We start from the raw sequence: 15,593 nt of genomic DNA on the forward strand, positions 1-15,593 counted from the left end.
TGTCACTAACTGTTTTAACATTTGTTTAATTATTGATGACACACTGAGCAGCGCACATGAATAAACAGACACAATGAACAGTTATTACACATTATGAATTTTGAAACAACACAGCTGAAGGCCCAGCGGACAGCTCTTAACTAGGCCAGCCTGATCATAATATCAAAAACTTCTGACTGATTAAACATTTTGCTCATGTTATCAAGTAAGTGTTTTGTTTATTTTCTACTGGAGCTGTGATACGTGAATGATTGATCGTATGATTTCAAAATTGACCGATTAGTCATTTTGTAATGTTGACAGGACACACTTCAATCACACTGTACACAATTTAAAAATGGCAGTAGGGTAATTACTGGGAACTGTTAGGGGTACTTGAATTAATAACTTCCTTGTCACCACAATAAAACTCCTAATATCATCATCAACATCATCATAACAAACTGCAGTGATGATGTTCTCAGTGGATTATCTTGCAGCTCTGTTTGAACCTGAAAAAAATCTCACATTTCATGTATTTTTGACTTTTTAGCAACATGTCTCAAGATTACTAACTTTGTTTTATGTTTTACAGTGTTTGGTGCAGTAAAACACGGCTATAAACCACAGTAAGTATATGTCAAAACGTATTATTACAGATCGTGACCAGTCATTGAGGAAGTATTTTTCACTCGTGGCCAGTATGTATGAAATATTGTGTTATGAGTGTTGTGTTTAACTAAGGAGGGTTCAAAGGAGTGGATCTGAGCTAATGGTTTATTTCTCACTTCAACCTCCCAACTCTTCAATATATTCATATCAATCATTTTCCAGGCAAATTCACCAACTAATCTTTCTGCATTCCCCCATTGTTGCCGTAGCTATTTTTATGGTTCTGCTCTGGGAAGGTCTCGCATCAGAGACATAACACATATCCAGCAGTGTATTAACACATACAGCGTGCTGACCTCACTCTTATCTCATGCAAATACTCTGGGACATTGCAACATTTTTCAGAACTGTGTGTTGATTTTCAGCCTGGCAACAACCAAGATCACTTCCAGCTGCATTTCTGTGTTGACATTAGAGTGTCTTGTTTCAGGAGTAGATTGTGGGAAAAAGGTTTGGTGTTTGTCTTAATATTATACAAGCACTTTTTTGGGGGGGTGACCTTTGTATTTTCTGTTGTTGATGGTTTATCAATTAAAAGTCTACAAGCATGCTAGCAGTTCTGTGGGGATGTACCCAGGCCGGTAGTGGAGGAGGAAGTACTCCTCTACTGGCCTGGGTACAGCAGTGGAGGAGGAAGTACTCAGATCCCTTTACTAGTACCAGAGAAAAATATAAAAGAGAAAAATATTTGTCATACAGAATGGCCCATTGCAGAATAACAGATTATATTGTTGGGTTATAACTGTTGATGCTTTAATGTGTAAGCATTACTTTCATGGTGTAGCTGTGAGAGGCAGGGCTAATTCTTTTACCTTTTATACTTTTTGGAAGTTCAATCTACAATAAAACATAATTTATTTTGTTTATTAGATTTGTATAAATAATCTGAATCTGCAAAGTAACAGAAGCCTTTAAAGTAAATGCAGTGGAGTAAAAGGTTTCCCTCTGAAATGCAGTGGAGCAGAGAACAAAGAGCTCAAAATGGCATCATATTTGAATAAATTTGTTTAGTAATACTACTGTTTGGCCATTGTAAGTTATGTAGGTATTTGGTTGTGAACCAAAATATAGAACACACTGAAACTTTGATCTGATCATGGTGCTAGGCGAAAGGTGAAGTGTTTACCAAAGCTGTTAGAATTAATCTTGAATTTCACGGTCAACCACCCAACTGCTGCTGCTGAGATGTTTCACTCAAAAGCCACAAATGTGAACGTCACAGTGGAGTTAGAGGAAAAAAAAAAATCAAGCAATCACCAAAGTCAGTAGGATTAATCTTCTGGGTAACATGAATGTGTGTCCAACCTGCTGCTGGTGCTAGAGGAAAGGTCAGAGAGTCACCAAAGCCATTAAGGAACATTGTTTGGGAAGCTTGGAAACCATCCAGTTGTTGAGATACCTCAGACTTTATCACACTGGTGGACCGACATACTCACACTGCCATCCCTGAAGCCATGCCGCTAGTGTGGCTAAAAAGACTTAATTGCATTCTTTAATTCCTCTTTAGCTTTGTTCCGTGCTACAGCATCATTAAACATTTCTCCTCTGTTTTATTGCCACCGTTGCCCCTTCACTATCTCCCTGTGTACACAACCAAACATGCAGCCTCTTCCCAGCTTTGAAGATAAGGACATCATCCACGTCACTCTCACATCCACCGTATCAACAGACCTGTCGTCCTCTGGAAGCAGAAAGAAACAACAAGAGCACAGACACGGAGGGACAAAAAGCTCACTAACTGATTAACTGCCTGGCAGAGTTAACGCAGCATGTATTGTGGTGTGCTCGGCCAAAAACACCTCTTTGACATTCAGCTCTGGGAATCTGGAGCACTGTCTTACCTCCTGCATGTGGGCAAAACAACTCTTTGGTTACGTCACACTTCTCCTGGTCACACCCATATCATTCTTCAACTGAAATAGCCAGTTGTTTCATCTCGCAGTCAACAGTGAGTACAATCCTCTTATCAATACTGACTAATGACGATGTACAGAAACACCAACAGAACAGAAACTCTGGCCACATCATCACCATTAAAAAGAAAATGCGGTCATTTATTAACAGAAAGAGATGGGATTGGCGCTGGATTACGCAGGTTTCGGGTGTGGACAAATGTACATAAATTGCGTAAAAGACTGCAATTCATATTTGTGACCAAAACAAAGGTTTTGTTCTACGGTGACGGGAAGACAGCAAGCTTCTCTTTTTGATTTCAGGAAGCGGTTTAATTCCCCTCACAGACACTGAAAAGGAAATGAGAGGATGTCAGATAACCCATGTGTGAGACAGTTAAAAGTGAAATTGAAATGGACGTGCAGTGGTACAGACATTTAAAAAGCCTGCTGTGGTTAGGTGGCTTCCAGTAACGTTTTCTGGCCAGCTCATCTGTATTTCTGTAACTCTGATGAGTTAAATGTGTTTTTGTATTAGTTTTCTCCTTTTTATGTTTTTCACAAGTTTGTTTTTGATTGGTTTTCTCAAAAGCACATAAATGCAAGCATGCATTCATTTAATGATGTGTTTTTGATGCAACGTTGATGTCATACTCTCATGGGTCTGACGGGATCACTTCTTATAATGAATCAGTTTCTGTTACGCTCTCTGAGTGTGTGTAATGTGTCATCAAAGCTCTACACATATGCTAACACCTAACAGATTAATACTATTTGTGACTGAGACATTTTCAAGTCCTTGAATGCTGACGCCACAATTCCATGTCACTTATGAGAGAAGTTGAAAATACACTAAATGCTGGTGCATGCTGCGTTAAATGTTAATGACTGAAAGAAGAAAAAGGAAGAGAAAGTACTGTTAGCTCAAGATATCCAAGGAATCTCATTTTAGAAAGAAGAAAAACGACTTTAAAAATTGAGTCAGGGAAAGCCTGTTCTTAATTAAAGCTTGTTGGACAGTAAGTGTGTTGCACACCAGTGCTAAGATCAATGTTTTGTGAGGAGTGATGTGATTTTATAGGAGTGAATGTGAACCATCTAGTCCATTAAACCAATAAAATAAAAAAAATATATAATACTTACTATATTTATTTCAATTCCAGCCAAGTGGGTAGTATAAAGATCTGTAAAGCAGGCCTGAATTAGAAATGAGAAATCTGTTAGAAATTCAAGTTGAGAGGACGTTAGAATCCATGTTTTCAGGAAACATAGGACATATGTAAATATATGATCAATAACATGTTGAGGTTAACCCCAACCATAAAAACTGTTAAAAGGGACTCATACCAACAACATAAAGCATATTTTAAACTGCATTAGGTGTTAAATAATTAAATAACTGAGATGCCAGAAAAGGATCCCGCTTTCAGAAGGATGTTATCACCACCCAGTGGTGAAAATAAATACAGCTACATTAAGCTTCGGTAAGCCTCTTACGTGCTACATCATACCAGTCAGCATGGCGGTTCATCAAAGGCCCTTATAATCATTAATGATATCCCCATCAACACCTCTGATAAGAGCCGATACATTTCATTTCAGTGTCAACATAAAATGCATTGACATGTTGACATGCGGCACTGACATGTTTTACACCACTTACCACATAAAGAGTTCTCGATATCAGTTTTTTATTGTTTTCTCCCTAATCAGTTTTAAATTCACTGGACATGTACAGTCTTGTGAAACGTGTCACAAGAACCTGAAACAACATAAGAATGGAAGATATCATAAGCTACAAAATTTGGCGGTGATTTAAAAAAAAAAAAGGGGGGGGGGGGGGGGGGGGGGGTTGTAAGACAGATAGTAAAATATAATTTATACAGGGGTCAGAATTAAGTAAAGTAAGATGTAGTGTTTTGTACATTTTTTGTAAACAAAAAGCATACAGAAACAATATGGCAAATAAGATGCGGAGGAGAGAGGAGGTCCAACTGAAGAGACTGAACACTGGTTGGCATGAGACATTTACAGAAACCCTTAAGCAACACTGTCTTAATGGGTCACATAAATGTCATGTTCACGAAAATAGTCACACAGAAACAAGACTTTTTTTTTCTTGTTGTTTTTTTTTTTCTTACATACAACAGCATCTCTGCTACATACATCAAACCTTCACTCCTTTGTCCCTGGTTTATTGTGATATGAGGTATTTGTGAGGCAAATCCTTATTTACGCCTCAACCGTTCAACATGGCAACACATTATTTAAGATATTACAGCATTTGCATTCACTCTGCCATGTCTAATGATTGCTTGAAACAACAGGCCATCAGGGCGTAAAGGGGTTTAAAGACTCATTCAGCAGAGTGATATAATTTCCAGCACTCAAGGCCAGTTGTAGCTATGGAAGACAGCGCAATTATTGTTGTCTTTGTGAAAAAAAAAATGTACAGCATAAATACATTTAAAAATCAGCAAGAAATTACATCTAACGTTTACTAGACAATATCTTGCACCTGTACTTCTCAGAAATAGGCACCCAATTTCTAACGGGACAAATTGCTCGGTACTGCCAGCACACGTGAAAAGTCTAAATGCATACGAATTTGTGGTCAGCCATTTCTTTCTTTAAAAAAAAAAATTTTTTTTTTTTTTTTTGCTCACTGCAAACGGCTGCCTCGGTAACAGCTGAAGAAATACTTGATCACTAGCACATTTTGTCATCAAATTCAATAAGAAAGCAAAGCTGCTAAGTTGGGTAACAAGTCAAACTAAAACTAGGGGTCTGAATTACATTTACATTATCCCGATTAAATGTTACTGAATTTTAAAATCCCCAACCCGCCCCCCCGCCCTCACTAACCCCTCCCTAAAAGTAAGGACAAAGAGAAAATGTTAATGAAAAATCCCACTTTCACGTATCAACCCTCCCCACCCATCGGCCCATATAAACCATGCTACCCAAAGCAGAGGGTATCCTCCATCATCCACTCACAATGTATTCAAACCCCATCTGCATATACCCAAATAACATGTCTCAGTCAAAAAGCCAGTCCATTCCTGATGTTTGAGCTTCCTTGATCCAACAGGGTACTTTACTTAATGTACGAAAACGGCTCAAAGTGCTAATTGGATTTTTTTTTTTTTTAAAGAAATAAGAGAACTGAGGAAGAAGAGGAGGGCAGGAAAGGGGAAAGGCCAACAGCAACCTCTATTAGCCAAAGGAAAGCCTTTTGTTCTCCAAAAAAAATATACCACGGACAACATTTACCCCCTAAACCAGCCCTCATTCCCCCTGTACTTCAACTGGCAGTTCCCCAGAATGATTAAATCTGTTATTTTACATTAATATATATTCTTATAAATATATATAGTTATATATATGGCCCTTATTGAAGAAAACATGAGTTTCACATTGACACGAAAGTACCATAATCTCTATATAGCCAAGTAGAAAGTGTTTCAGTGTTCAAGTGAGCTGGCAGCAGTCTGTTTATGTCACACTCATTCGACAAGTAACAAAACATAAGAAAAATCCTCTTTGAAGTCACAAACTTACACTTCTGAAAACCGTGCTCACTGCACCTCGTAAGCTTCTCCTTTATCACTTTTTCCTGAGTAATACTTTAACCTTGTAACAGACAATAACCTCTATGTATGGGGTTTTTTTTTCGTTTTTTTTTTTTTGCTATTTCAATTCTGGGCTATTCCCTGCCATTGTTTCCATTATTATTTTACAGTTGTAAAGTTGATTGCTCAAACACTTCAGCTCATTGGAAAAGAAATATGTCCGGCGCTACTCTACATTTACTTAAAAAGTACTTTCAGTTCATGATTAATGACTAGACCTAATGTCACTAATATGACGAGAATAAACAGTCAATACATATTTAACTTAAAAAGAACAGATAAAAAAAATTGCATTTGCAAGACGCCTTGCAGGCTTATTGTGGGGAGAGGAGTGGGCACAACAACAGAGCGTCAGTATAATTAAAATAAAGATGTCACTTAAAAAAATAACAATAATATTAATAATAATAATAATAATAAAATAGGAGCACTAAAAAATTAAAATAAGAACATCAACTTTAACGACAGTGTGTTCTCTCCCTCTCAGGCGCTCATCTGTAGCTTTGGCTTGTTGGAGTTTTGGAACCTGTACTTACTGGCTCATTGACATCAGATAACAAACTACTATACCCTGAGAATTCAGACACAGGCGTCCGTATCCTGTGATCCACCTCCCCGCCAGAGTCAGTGCCATAAGACAAGCCTCGGCCGTCTGACTTGAACTGGGCGCCAAAGGCCTGGGCAAAGTTTTCTATCTGGTAGGAAGGCTTGGAAGAGTCCAGAGGGGCCAGATCCTGAGAGGGGGCCAGAGGGTAGACCGTCGTGCCGTTCTTGACCGGCGGTTGGTCCTTCTGGCTGCTCAGGTCAGATGGGCTGATCTGGTAGGAGGAGGGGGGAGTGGAGGAGTGCTGCTTCTCCATCTGGTCGGTGAGCTCCTGAGATGGGGTGAGCTGCTGGTGTGTGGCGGGCTCCAGGCTGCTAAGGTGGAAGGTGTGCTGTGGTGAGGAGCCTGTCAGCATAGCAAAGTGAGACTTTGGCACAGAGGAGGGCAGCGAAGGCGAGGCCACCGACTGGCCAAACCCACACTCCAGCGGGTTAGATGACGTAGTGTAGATGTTCTTGTCAGCGTAGAGGGGGTTGCCTGGGTGGGAACTGGTGAATGGCCCTGAGGGGGAAGGCCCGGGGCTCAGAGGGAAGCTGGTGCTGTGGCTGGTGCGCTCCAAAGCCTGCAGCAGGAAGCGAGAGTACTCGTGCATCATGACAGTCTTGTCTCCAGATGGGCTGGGGGTGTTGTTGCTGTGGCTGATATCAGGACCGTCAGCTGTGGCAGGGTTCAGCTCCACATGCTGGTCACTGATGTCAAAGTGAACGTCGTGGTGCGAGCCGTCGGCCTTCTGGGCGTAATGGTCCAGGAGGCTCTGCAGCACCTCGTCGGGGATCCCCGACTTGTCGAGACCCAGAGGTGCGTCACTCTCCATCACGCCGGAAACGACGCCCTGGATGACAGACGGCTGGGAAGACAAGTGACCAACACCGATGTCGTACTCACTGCTGGTTCCTCCAGCCACTGCAGGCCCTGATGGGTTTGCATTGTTTGCTGCGTGAAGGTAGCGTCTCTTCTTCAGGAACTGCATGGCGTCATCGTAGTTGCTGCTGGTGCCGACTTTGGCCCCGTTACCCTGCATGAGGCCAAGTCCATCCATGCCCACACTCTGCTCCAACGGGCCTGCTTTGGCCTCACCCAGATCCACTTTATCCAGGCTCTTGCGATTGGCCTTCTTGAATGCCATCTTTGGAGCTCGGCCATGGTGGGTCTGCTGCATGCTGGGTCCTGGCTCGGTTGAGGAAGATACCGTTTGATTCTCCATAGAGTATTCATGGATGCTGTAGTCTCCAGATACAGAACCATGAATGTGCGGTACCCTCCCTCCTCCACCGTCCCCCTTCTTCTTTTTGCGCTCCCCTCCCTCTCCAGAATTTTTGGACTTCCCCCTCTTTCTGCCAGTACTCCCAGCATTTCCCTGAGTGATTCCATAGCTGCCATGTCCCATGTCAACACAACCCAGGTCCATCATCCCGGGATCCAGCCCCTTCTTTATGGCTTCTCCACAGGTTCGCTTGTGCTTGAGCAGTCGGTCTGTCCTAGAAAAATACTGAAGGGAACAAACACCAAATAATGAAGAGCAATTTTAAAGTGATGGATATATAATATGTAACAAAGCTGACAACAAAACTTCGAACACCCTTCAGTCTTATATTTCTGTACTATTTTGTTTGTCCACGTTTATTTTGATGTGTGTGGATGACACCAGTCTAACACAAATCTGTGCAGAGATGTTTCGTTCGGTTTTCTTTTAGTTTCATCTGACCAAAGAATGTGCTGCCAGTATTCTTCAGGCTTCTTTTCATGTACTTTGGCAAAGCTTGATCTTTCAGTTTTGTGGTGTTTTGTGAGCAATGGTTGTCTTTTTTTTGGATGCCGTCTGTGGAGGTTAACTGCATGTAACGTCCTTCACACTGTCTGACCAGTCACTGAAACCCCAATTTCCTCAGAATATCCTTGTGCCAAGTCAGAGGCAGTTACCCATCTGTTTTTCAATGCAAGGTTGCATAAAGAGCAAATCATGCGTGGCGTTATTTTTCGAGGACAGCCACTGTGCCCTGTTATCGGTAGTTAGTATGGCTCTTCCTTTACCTCCTAACCACAGGACTGAGATAGCTGTGGTGCTCACTGGTTATTTTATATCCTTGTTCATGCAAATAGCCTTAACTAGAAATCACTTTGGCGCCTGTATTTTCAAAGCAGTCTGTCTAGCGTGTTTCTTTTTAATCATAAATAGCCTATACTGCAAGCTGAGATGGAACAACTATTTTAAGATGGTTTTGAATCATTTAAAACTTTTGTGATATTACACAGGGGTGTTCTCAGTTTTGCTGTATACTGTTATAAAGCAATGTCGATATCCCCTTTAAATCCCAAACAAAGAGGAGGAATGTATAAGGTTCAATTACCTGTTGGCAGGTCTCACATCTGTACGGCTTCTCACCGCTGTGCGTCCTCTTGTGCCTCTCCATGTGGTACTTCTGAATGAATCGCATGTTACACTGGTCACAGCTGAATGGCTTCTCTCCTGTCATACAAAAACAGCACAACGCCAGCTTACTTAACTTTCAATTAACGACAAAAACACAGTGGCTCACACGTAACATCAGACCGTTTGGTGACATGAACTGTCATTAGTCGCTTACCACTGTGGATTTTCTCGTGTCGCTGGAGAAGGTACTTCTGAATGAAACTCATGTTGCATTGACTGCATCGGAAGGGTCTTTCACCTGAAGTAAAACCAGAGATTTGTACAGTTACAACGCTGTCTCACTCTGACGGTCTACACCCCTCTGTGAAAAGGTTATCTTGGACTAGCCTGGCATCTACAATTTAATCCAAGGTCCTGCAATACGTAATGAAATCGAACACAATAATTACTACTTTATTTTGTTTATAAGGATTTTTTTCCACATTGTTTCTCACAGTTCTTAATGTATCTCTGTGGTAATTCTTTGTGCCATGGTTAAACCATGAATGTAATATGTGTTGCGAGGCTAAAGCCACAGATTGCAGTGTTAATGCCATTGTCTGACAAAGCCACTGAGAAAGAAAACGTGACGCTGGAAATAAGCACAGAACAATACCTGTGTGAATGAGGACATGTCTGCGCAGGTGATAGGAGCTTCTGAACGATGCAGTGCAGTGCTCACAGATGTGAGGCTTGGTTCCCGGCGACAGGCTGCCTCCATCTGCATCCAGCATCATTGATTGCTGTAGAATAATAAAGGAGAAGGAGAGGGGTCAAATTCAGTCAGTCATTTTCTGTGTGAACTGAATGTGTTTAAAACCCATTGGAATCCAAGTTCATTCTTGTTAATGTTTCCACACTTTCAAATGTAAAGGATTGTATCCCAACTCATTTTGGACCTTTTTCATTTAATGTCTATGTGCAGCAATAAATCAATAACCATACTATAAAAGAAACTGTCATAGCTGACACGTATAAAGGAGATGTTGCGTGAAAGCACCACATCTGCACTTTCAAATGGTTTTCTCAGCTTATTTCTACGTGATATACTGACAAAGTCATGCTACTACAAATAAAACATGCTCAGTCTATTCACCATTGAATAGAGGGGTTAAGTTCATTTTCTGCACATATATATAATTAGTGCGGTCCAAACTGTTTTTAACATCCCACAAAAAAAATCAGTAGACATCAGAAGACAAAAACATTCATTTTTACTAATACAGATTTTTTCACGTAATGAGAAATGCATTTGTCTATACAGTAAACAGAGCTTGTTATTTTCAATTGTTACTGACAAAAAAACAAGGATGCATTACAATTTATTTTCAATATTAACAACTATGTAATTGCTGATGTACATAACTGAATGTGGTGAGGCTAAATACTAAAATCTATTCACAGATATAAAAAGATAAAAATGACAAACCTTTGCCTCGCTTCTCTTCTTTCTTGGCTTACCCTCCTGTCCATCACCATTTGACCTTCGACCTTTTCTCCCAGTGGGCTCCTTTCCTAACTGAGTCGGCAGCTGTGACGATGACAAAGGGAGAGGGAGAGGGCCGTGAGAGCCGGCTATGACAAGGAAATCACTTGACTGAAGGTTAAGGACCTTCAGTCTAAAACTATCATGCAAAGACATCCATGTTTGTTGCTCAAGCAAACAAACAAACAAAAAAAATCACTTGGACAATGCCCAGTGATTGTCTGCTGGAGACTCATTGTTCATGATGTGGTTCCCAGTGGGCGGAATAACAAAGCCTGAAATTTATGGCTCCTCTATGGATAAGCAGCCTATAATTCACTGCGAGAGCTTTTCATCTGCTATTCCAACCAAAGAAATACACTAACTGCTCACCTCACTTACTAAACATTCAAAATTATTATTCTTCACTAAACTTCGTCACAAACAATTTGTCTGGGGTATTAATTCACAAAGGAGGAAAAATGGCTGTTGATCCCCCTTTTATTCTTTCTGTTTACCTTTCTGCACTGCCATTTCTTTCTCAGCAAACACCCTGCTCCTCACTACCATATGGAGACTAACGGGTGCACCTGCTCTTCAGATCAGCCCAATTTTCAGGGTAAAAAACAGGGGAGAGTCCAGACAAAACAGAATATGTCCTATTCTGGCTGGAGTGGTTTGACTTGGTGAATGAAAAACCGCTGCAACCTCACAAGAAGTGGCATCAACATGAGGAAAAACAGGGCAACAATTTTGGAGCAAAACAAAAATAATACTGACTGTAGGGCTTATTTCATTAGAGTTAGAGCTGCAACAATAAGTCAAACTGATTGACAGGAAAATCATTGTTATTCTTAGTCTTGCATGATAGTAAACTGAATATCTTTGGATCGAACAGAAAATTTTAAATCAGTGGTTCCTCGTGTTGCATCAAAATAAAATTTCTAACACGAAGTTGCCACAAAATGTGGCACAGTGAAGTGATTCATTCTGTTTTTCAACATACTTGCATCTACGGCCCTGATGTCCTCTGATGACTGGCTATTGTTAGGAGAGTGTGGATATGTGTATTTCTATTTGAATGAGCACAAAAGCCGTCTGAAATGAATTGCAAGCTTAAACAAGACAGCTGTGTCCTTGCCAAGACGTTTTCATTCACGCTGAGGCTGGATGACATCACCCTTCTACCCAGAAAGAGAAAAAGAAGGAGGGTGGGAGGGATGGGGAGGCGGAGGGGGACTCATCTGTATTTTTCATTTCAAGCCATCAGTAGATTTATGTCAACAAAACCCGTTCTTCACAAGCTCCTCCCTCTGGGGCTTTAAAATACGAGCTGCTTGACAACACGACAGGGTTGTTTTGGGGATAAAGGAACCTAAAATTATTCCAAATTACATCCTCATTGATGTTCATAGACAATAATGCACCAAAGCACAAGCCAACAAACAGCATATTCCGACTACACTAGTGTGATACAAATGCCTTTCAGAGTTGCTGTGATCCATCTCGCTGCCTTTAAGCAGCCCTTAAAGCCAGATATTTATTTTTCTACATTGATTTTTTATTGTATGATTTCCTCATGGGTTAACACATAAGTTCAGAGGTGTCCCTACACTTCTTTTATGTGAAACGTTGGCACTTATTTGTTATGTATTGATGTTTGTACCTGACCTGACCTGAACTGTAAATTATAACATGTTACGTTATAATGTGGTTGCAAGAACTGAACTAGGTACCCCTGAGAGAAAAATATAAGCTACACCACCAACATGTCACTTGTGAAGTTAATCAGAGCTGCGACTAATCATCATTCTCATTATCAATTAATCTGCCGGTTGCTGTCTTGACTAATTGATTGGTTTGGTTTAAAAAAAGGTCAGAGAATTGTCAAAAATGCTGATGGATAATCAAAACAGCTGCCAATTAATTCTCTTTACATCAATGGATTAATCAAATGGATTAATCAACTAATTATTTCAGCTGTAAACTAGATTAGTACGGGAACAGCAACTTTGAGGAATCATACACACTTGATAGAGCAGCCATTTATTCAGCAATAAACCAAACTAAGTCTCCCTCACATTCTGATTTCGCATCAGAGGTACTTACGTTGCCCATGTTGTGGTCGTGCACCAGCAGGCTCTGGTTATTGCTGACTGTTACCTCCAACAGCTCTGTGCTCTTCCCCAGTCCTCCAGGGTAGAGCGGCAGGCGATAATCGTGCTCTGACAGCTTCTCCTGCTTGATACCCATGGTGTGAACATAGTCACCCACCCCTGCGCAGCCCAGGCTGCCACCCTGGGTGCCCATGCTGTAGTCAGGAGAGTCACGCTCCTTCTTCAGGATCATTTCTTGCGGTGGAAGGTCCTGCATTACGGAGTGGGCGGCCAGCCGGGTGAAGCTGGTCACCGGCGGAAGGTGGCTGAACATAATCATGCCAGGGCCAAAATTGGAGTCCATACCCCCGTTGGAGCGCAGGAATTCATTGCCTAGTTTGTCTTGAATGATGTTCATGGTGAAAGCCGGCAGGCAGGAAAACTATGGGGTGGCAATCAGTGTCATCCTGTGAGGAAAACAGGTAACAGGTAACTGTATGCCTTTATTTAAAGGAGACACACGTGAGCAGTAATCAATCCGTGATGATACACATAAATAATAACCATCAGAAAACAATTATGGAGCCAGTTAAGCTCGGTCTTTAGGAATCAGTGTCACGGCCTCTGATCTCACAACTGGGCGCTTAGTCGGATTAAAACTGACGGTTTGTGGGTCAACAAAGGGCTACAGTCTGGCACAACGACAAGAGGAAACAAGCTGAACCTACACTGTACAAAATTCCCTGCGGTTGATTACAGTGTGTATGTTGTGTATTTTACAGGGCAAAAGGGTCACTGTGATTGCAGTGCTAGACACAACATTAGAGGAGGAATGAGAGGATTGAAGTTGTGTGTTAATCTGTTTGATGGGCCTGTCTGACCCAGTCATCCTATTTGCATGGGCTTATCTGCCAATGAGAGAACACACAGGCTGCACTAGAAAGACTGGCGGTGTAATTACGTGGCTGCTGCATGGACACAAATCAACTGCATGTTCTGTAATAGCTCTGAATGTGATGTTTAGGTGCTGTGTACATTAAATGTGAGTGATTAGCTTTGGACAAATACAGTTTCTGAGAGCTATCTTCCTGCATTTATATATTTGATCATTTTACATGTTTCATTAAAATCTATCTACAAGTATTTTCAGCCACCGCATGAACGACCCATCCAGCTAATGAGTGCAGTCTGACTGCTGCCAAATGCCTTCAGCTCTGATGGTGTGCTAGCAGCAGTGACCCACTCAGCTAACACAAAGCAAACTTTTAAAAGCACAAAACAAGACTTCTGCCTTTCCGGCTTTCTCAAACGCGTTACAGCACACAAACAATTAGCCGGGCGAGCCCTGCGGTCTGCGTACCGGGTCACGAAAACTACCGAGCTTGATTCGAGGTGCAATTAGCTGCCTAGCTAACCATCTGGCTAACCACTCTTGCGGGGCCCTTCTTCTTTGTGATGCAGGATCGGGCAATAATTAATATGGCCATGCAATAACAGCCGCAGATCCGCGCCGACGAGCATCAAAACCGAGCCAACGTGGGCAGAAAAACCAGCCGAAGCCCGAGGAGAAGTCTGCGCTTTTTAACCATGCAAGCGAAGTTAGTTTTGTACTCTTTTGGCTGAGATTAAAGATTAGTGATTTAGTAGCAGATATCACCCACACACAGAAGACAAGACAGACAAAATCTGCGATCTGGTAAAAGATGGAAAGGACGGACGCCGGTTTGCGCTTGACAATAAAAGAGACGCGACTGTCTTACTTCGTCTGTGCATGTTTATAACCGCTTTGTCCAAGTTGCTGGCTTCGTTTCCCGTTTACCGACTGGAGGTGATGGAGCGACCACACAGGCATGACCCATAACAAACGGCCCGTACAACTCCAGCGAACAATGATGCTCGTCCGACTAGCCGCGACGGGCTAACTTAGCAGCTAACTAGCGCTGCGCTTTGTTGTCTGTCCCGTACGAGGAGTTTAACCGCCACAGCGGCCGACTCTGCCTCCAAGCTTTGGCTTTATGAATTTCTCTTACCGGTGCGGGACCATGGCCCGTTGTTTTGGCTCGTTTAGTTCGCCCTCAGCTGTCCGTTTCAACATCTAGAGCCAAAACATTGTTTTCCCGCAGCTGCTGGGCTCTTCCATCTTGCCTCGGCGCAGAGGATTCTGGGTCCCGCAGCAGGACCCGTCCTGAACAGAGACGCGGTGATAAATAATAAAAGAATAATTACTTCATCTATGAAAGTAATAATAATTAAAATGTCTAAATAAATCGCATGTTACATTTTAATAATATAAAGTAGCTACAAATATATTAATATTATTATAATATTAAGAATTATGCATAAAATGGCACTTTGGACATTAAGAGGTGCGAAAAGGTCTTTGTTTTTGGAATATGTCAAATGGAATATACCTACATTAAAAACACAAATGCTGTGATAAACATATAAGGAAATACTTTTATGCCCCCCCAAGGATCTGTGTCAACTTATTAGTCTCATTAGGTAAATTTCATATAATTCAAATTTTCTAAATCTCAACCATCTATTGAACTACTTTCAGTCTACTTTGAGGATTTTTAAATATATATATATATATACATATACATACATATACATACATATACATATATATACATACATATACATATATATATATAATGTAGAATGTAATTTTATTAAAACAAAAACAACAACAACAAAAAAAAAAAATAGTAGTGATCCCCAAAATTCAAATGGCTGAGGCTCACTGTTCACAGCACCAGAACAACAGAGCGAATCTCAGACGAGCCATTCAGATGATTTAGAAGTGAAGCTCTTAGATCCACCGTATGAATGACTATGTA

General features: G+C 41.3%; 1 protein-coding gene across 2 annotated transcripts; it reads right to left on the reverse strand.

Moving 5' to 3' along the window:
* Positions 1-4,622: 4,622 nt before the first annotated feature.
* On the reverse strand, positions 4,623-14,901 carry znf281a (zinc finger protein 281a). Of its 2 annotated transcripts, none has more exons than XM_041063377.1 (7): positions 14,781-14,901; positions 12,764-13,217; positions 10,619-10,720; positions 9,806-9,932; positions 9,365-9,448; positions 9,128-9,246; positions 4,623-8,268 (listed from the first exon to the last, which is right to left on the reverse strand). In XM_041063377.1, exons 2-7 carry the CDS (start codon positions 13,166-13,168, stop codon positions 6,667-6,669), a joined length of 2,439 nt encoding a protein of 812 aa, XP_040919311.1. In that variant the 5' UTR covers positions 13,169-13,217; positions 14,781-14,901; the 3' UTR covers positions 4,623-6,666. The 2 variants fall into 2 exon arrangements, with proteins under 2 accessions (XP_040919311.1, XP_040919310.1); XM_041063376.1 differs by lacking the exon at positions 14,781-14,901 and adding an exon at positions 14,511-14,753.
* Between the last annotated feature and the right edge of the window lie 692 nt (positions 14,902-15,593).

The sequence above is a fragment of the Toxotes jaculatrix genome, chromosome 18 (assembly GCF_017976425.1).
Source record: "Toxotes jaculatrix isolate fToxJac2 chromosome 18, fToxJac2.pri, whole genome shotgun sequence".
NCBI lineage: Eukaryota > Metazoa > Chordata > Actinopteri > Toxotidae > Toxotes > Toxotes jaculatrix.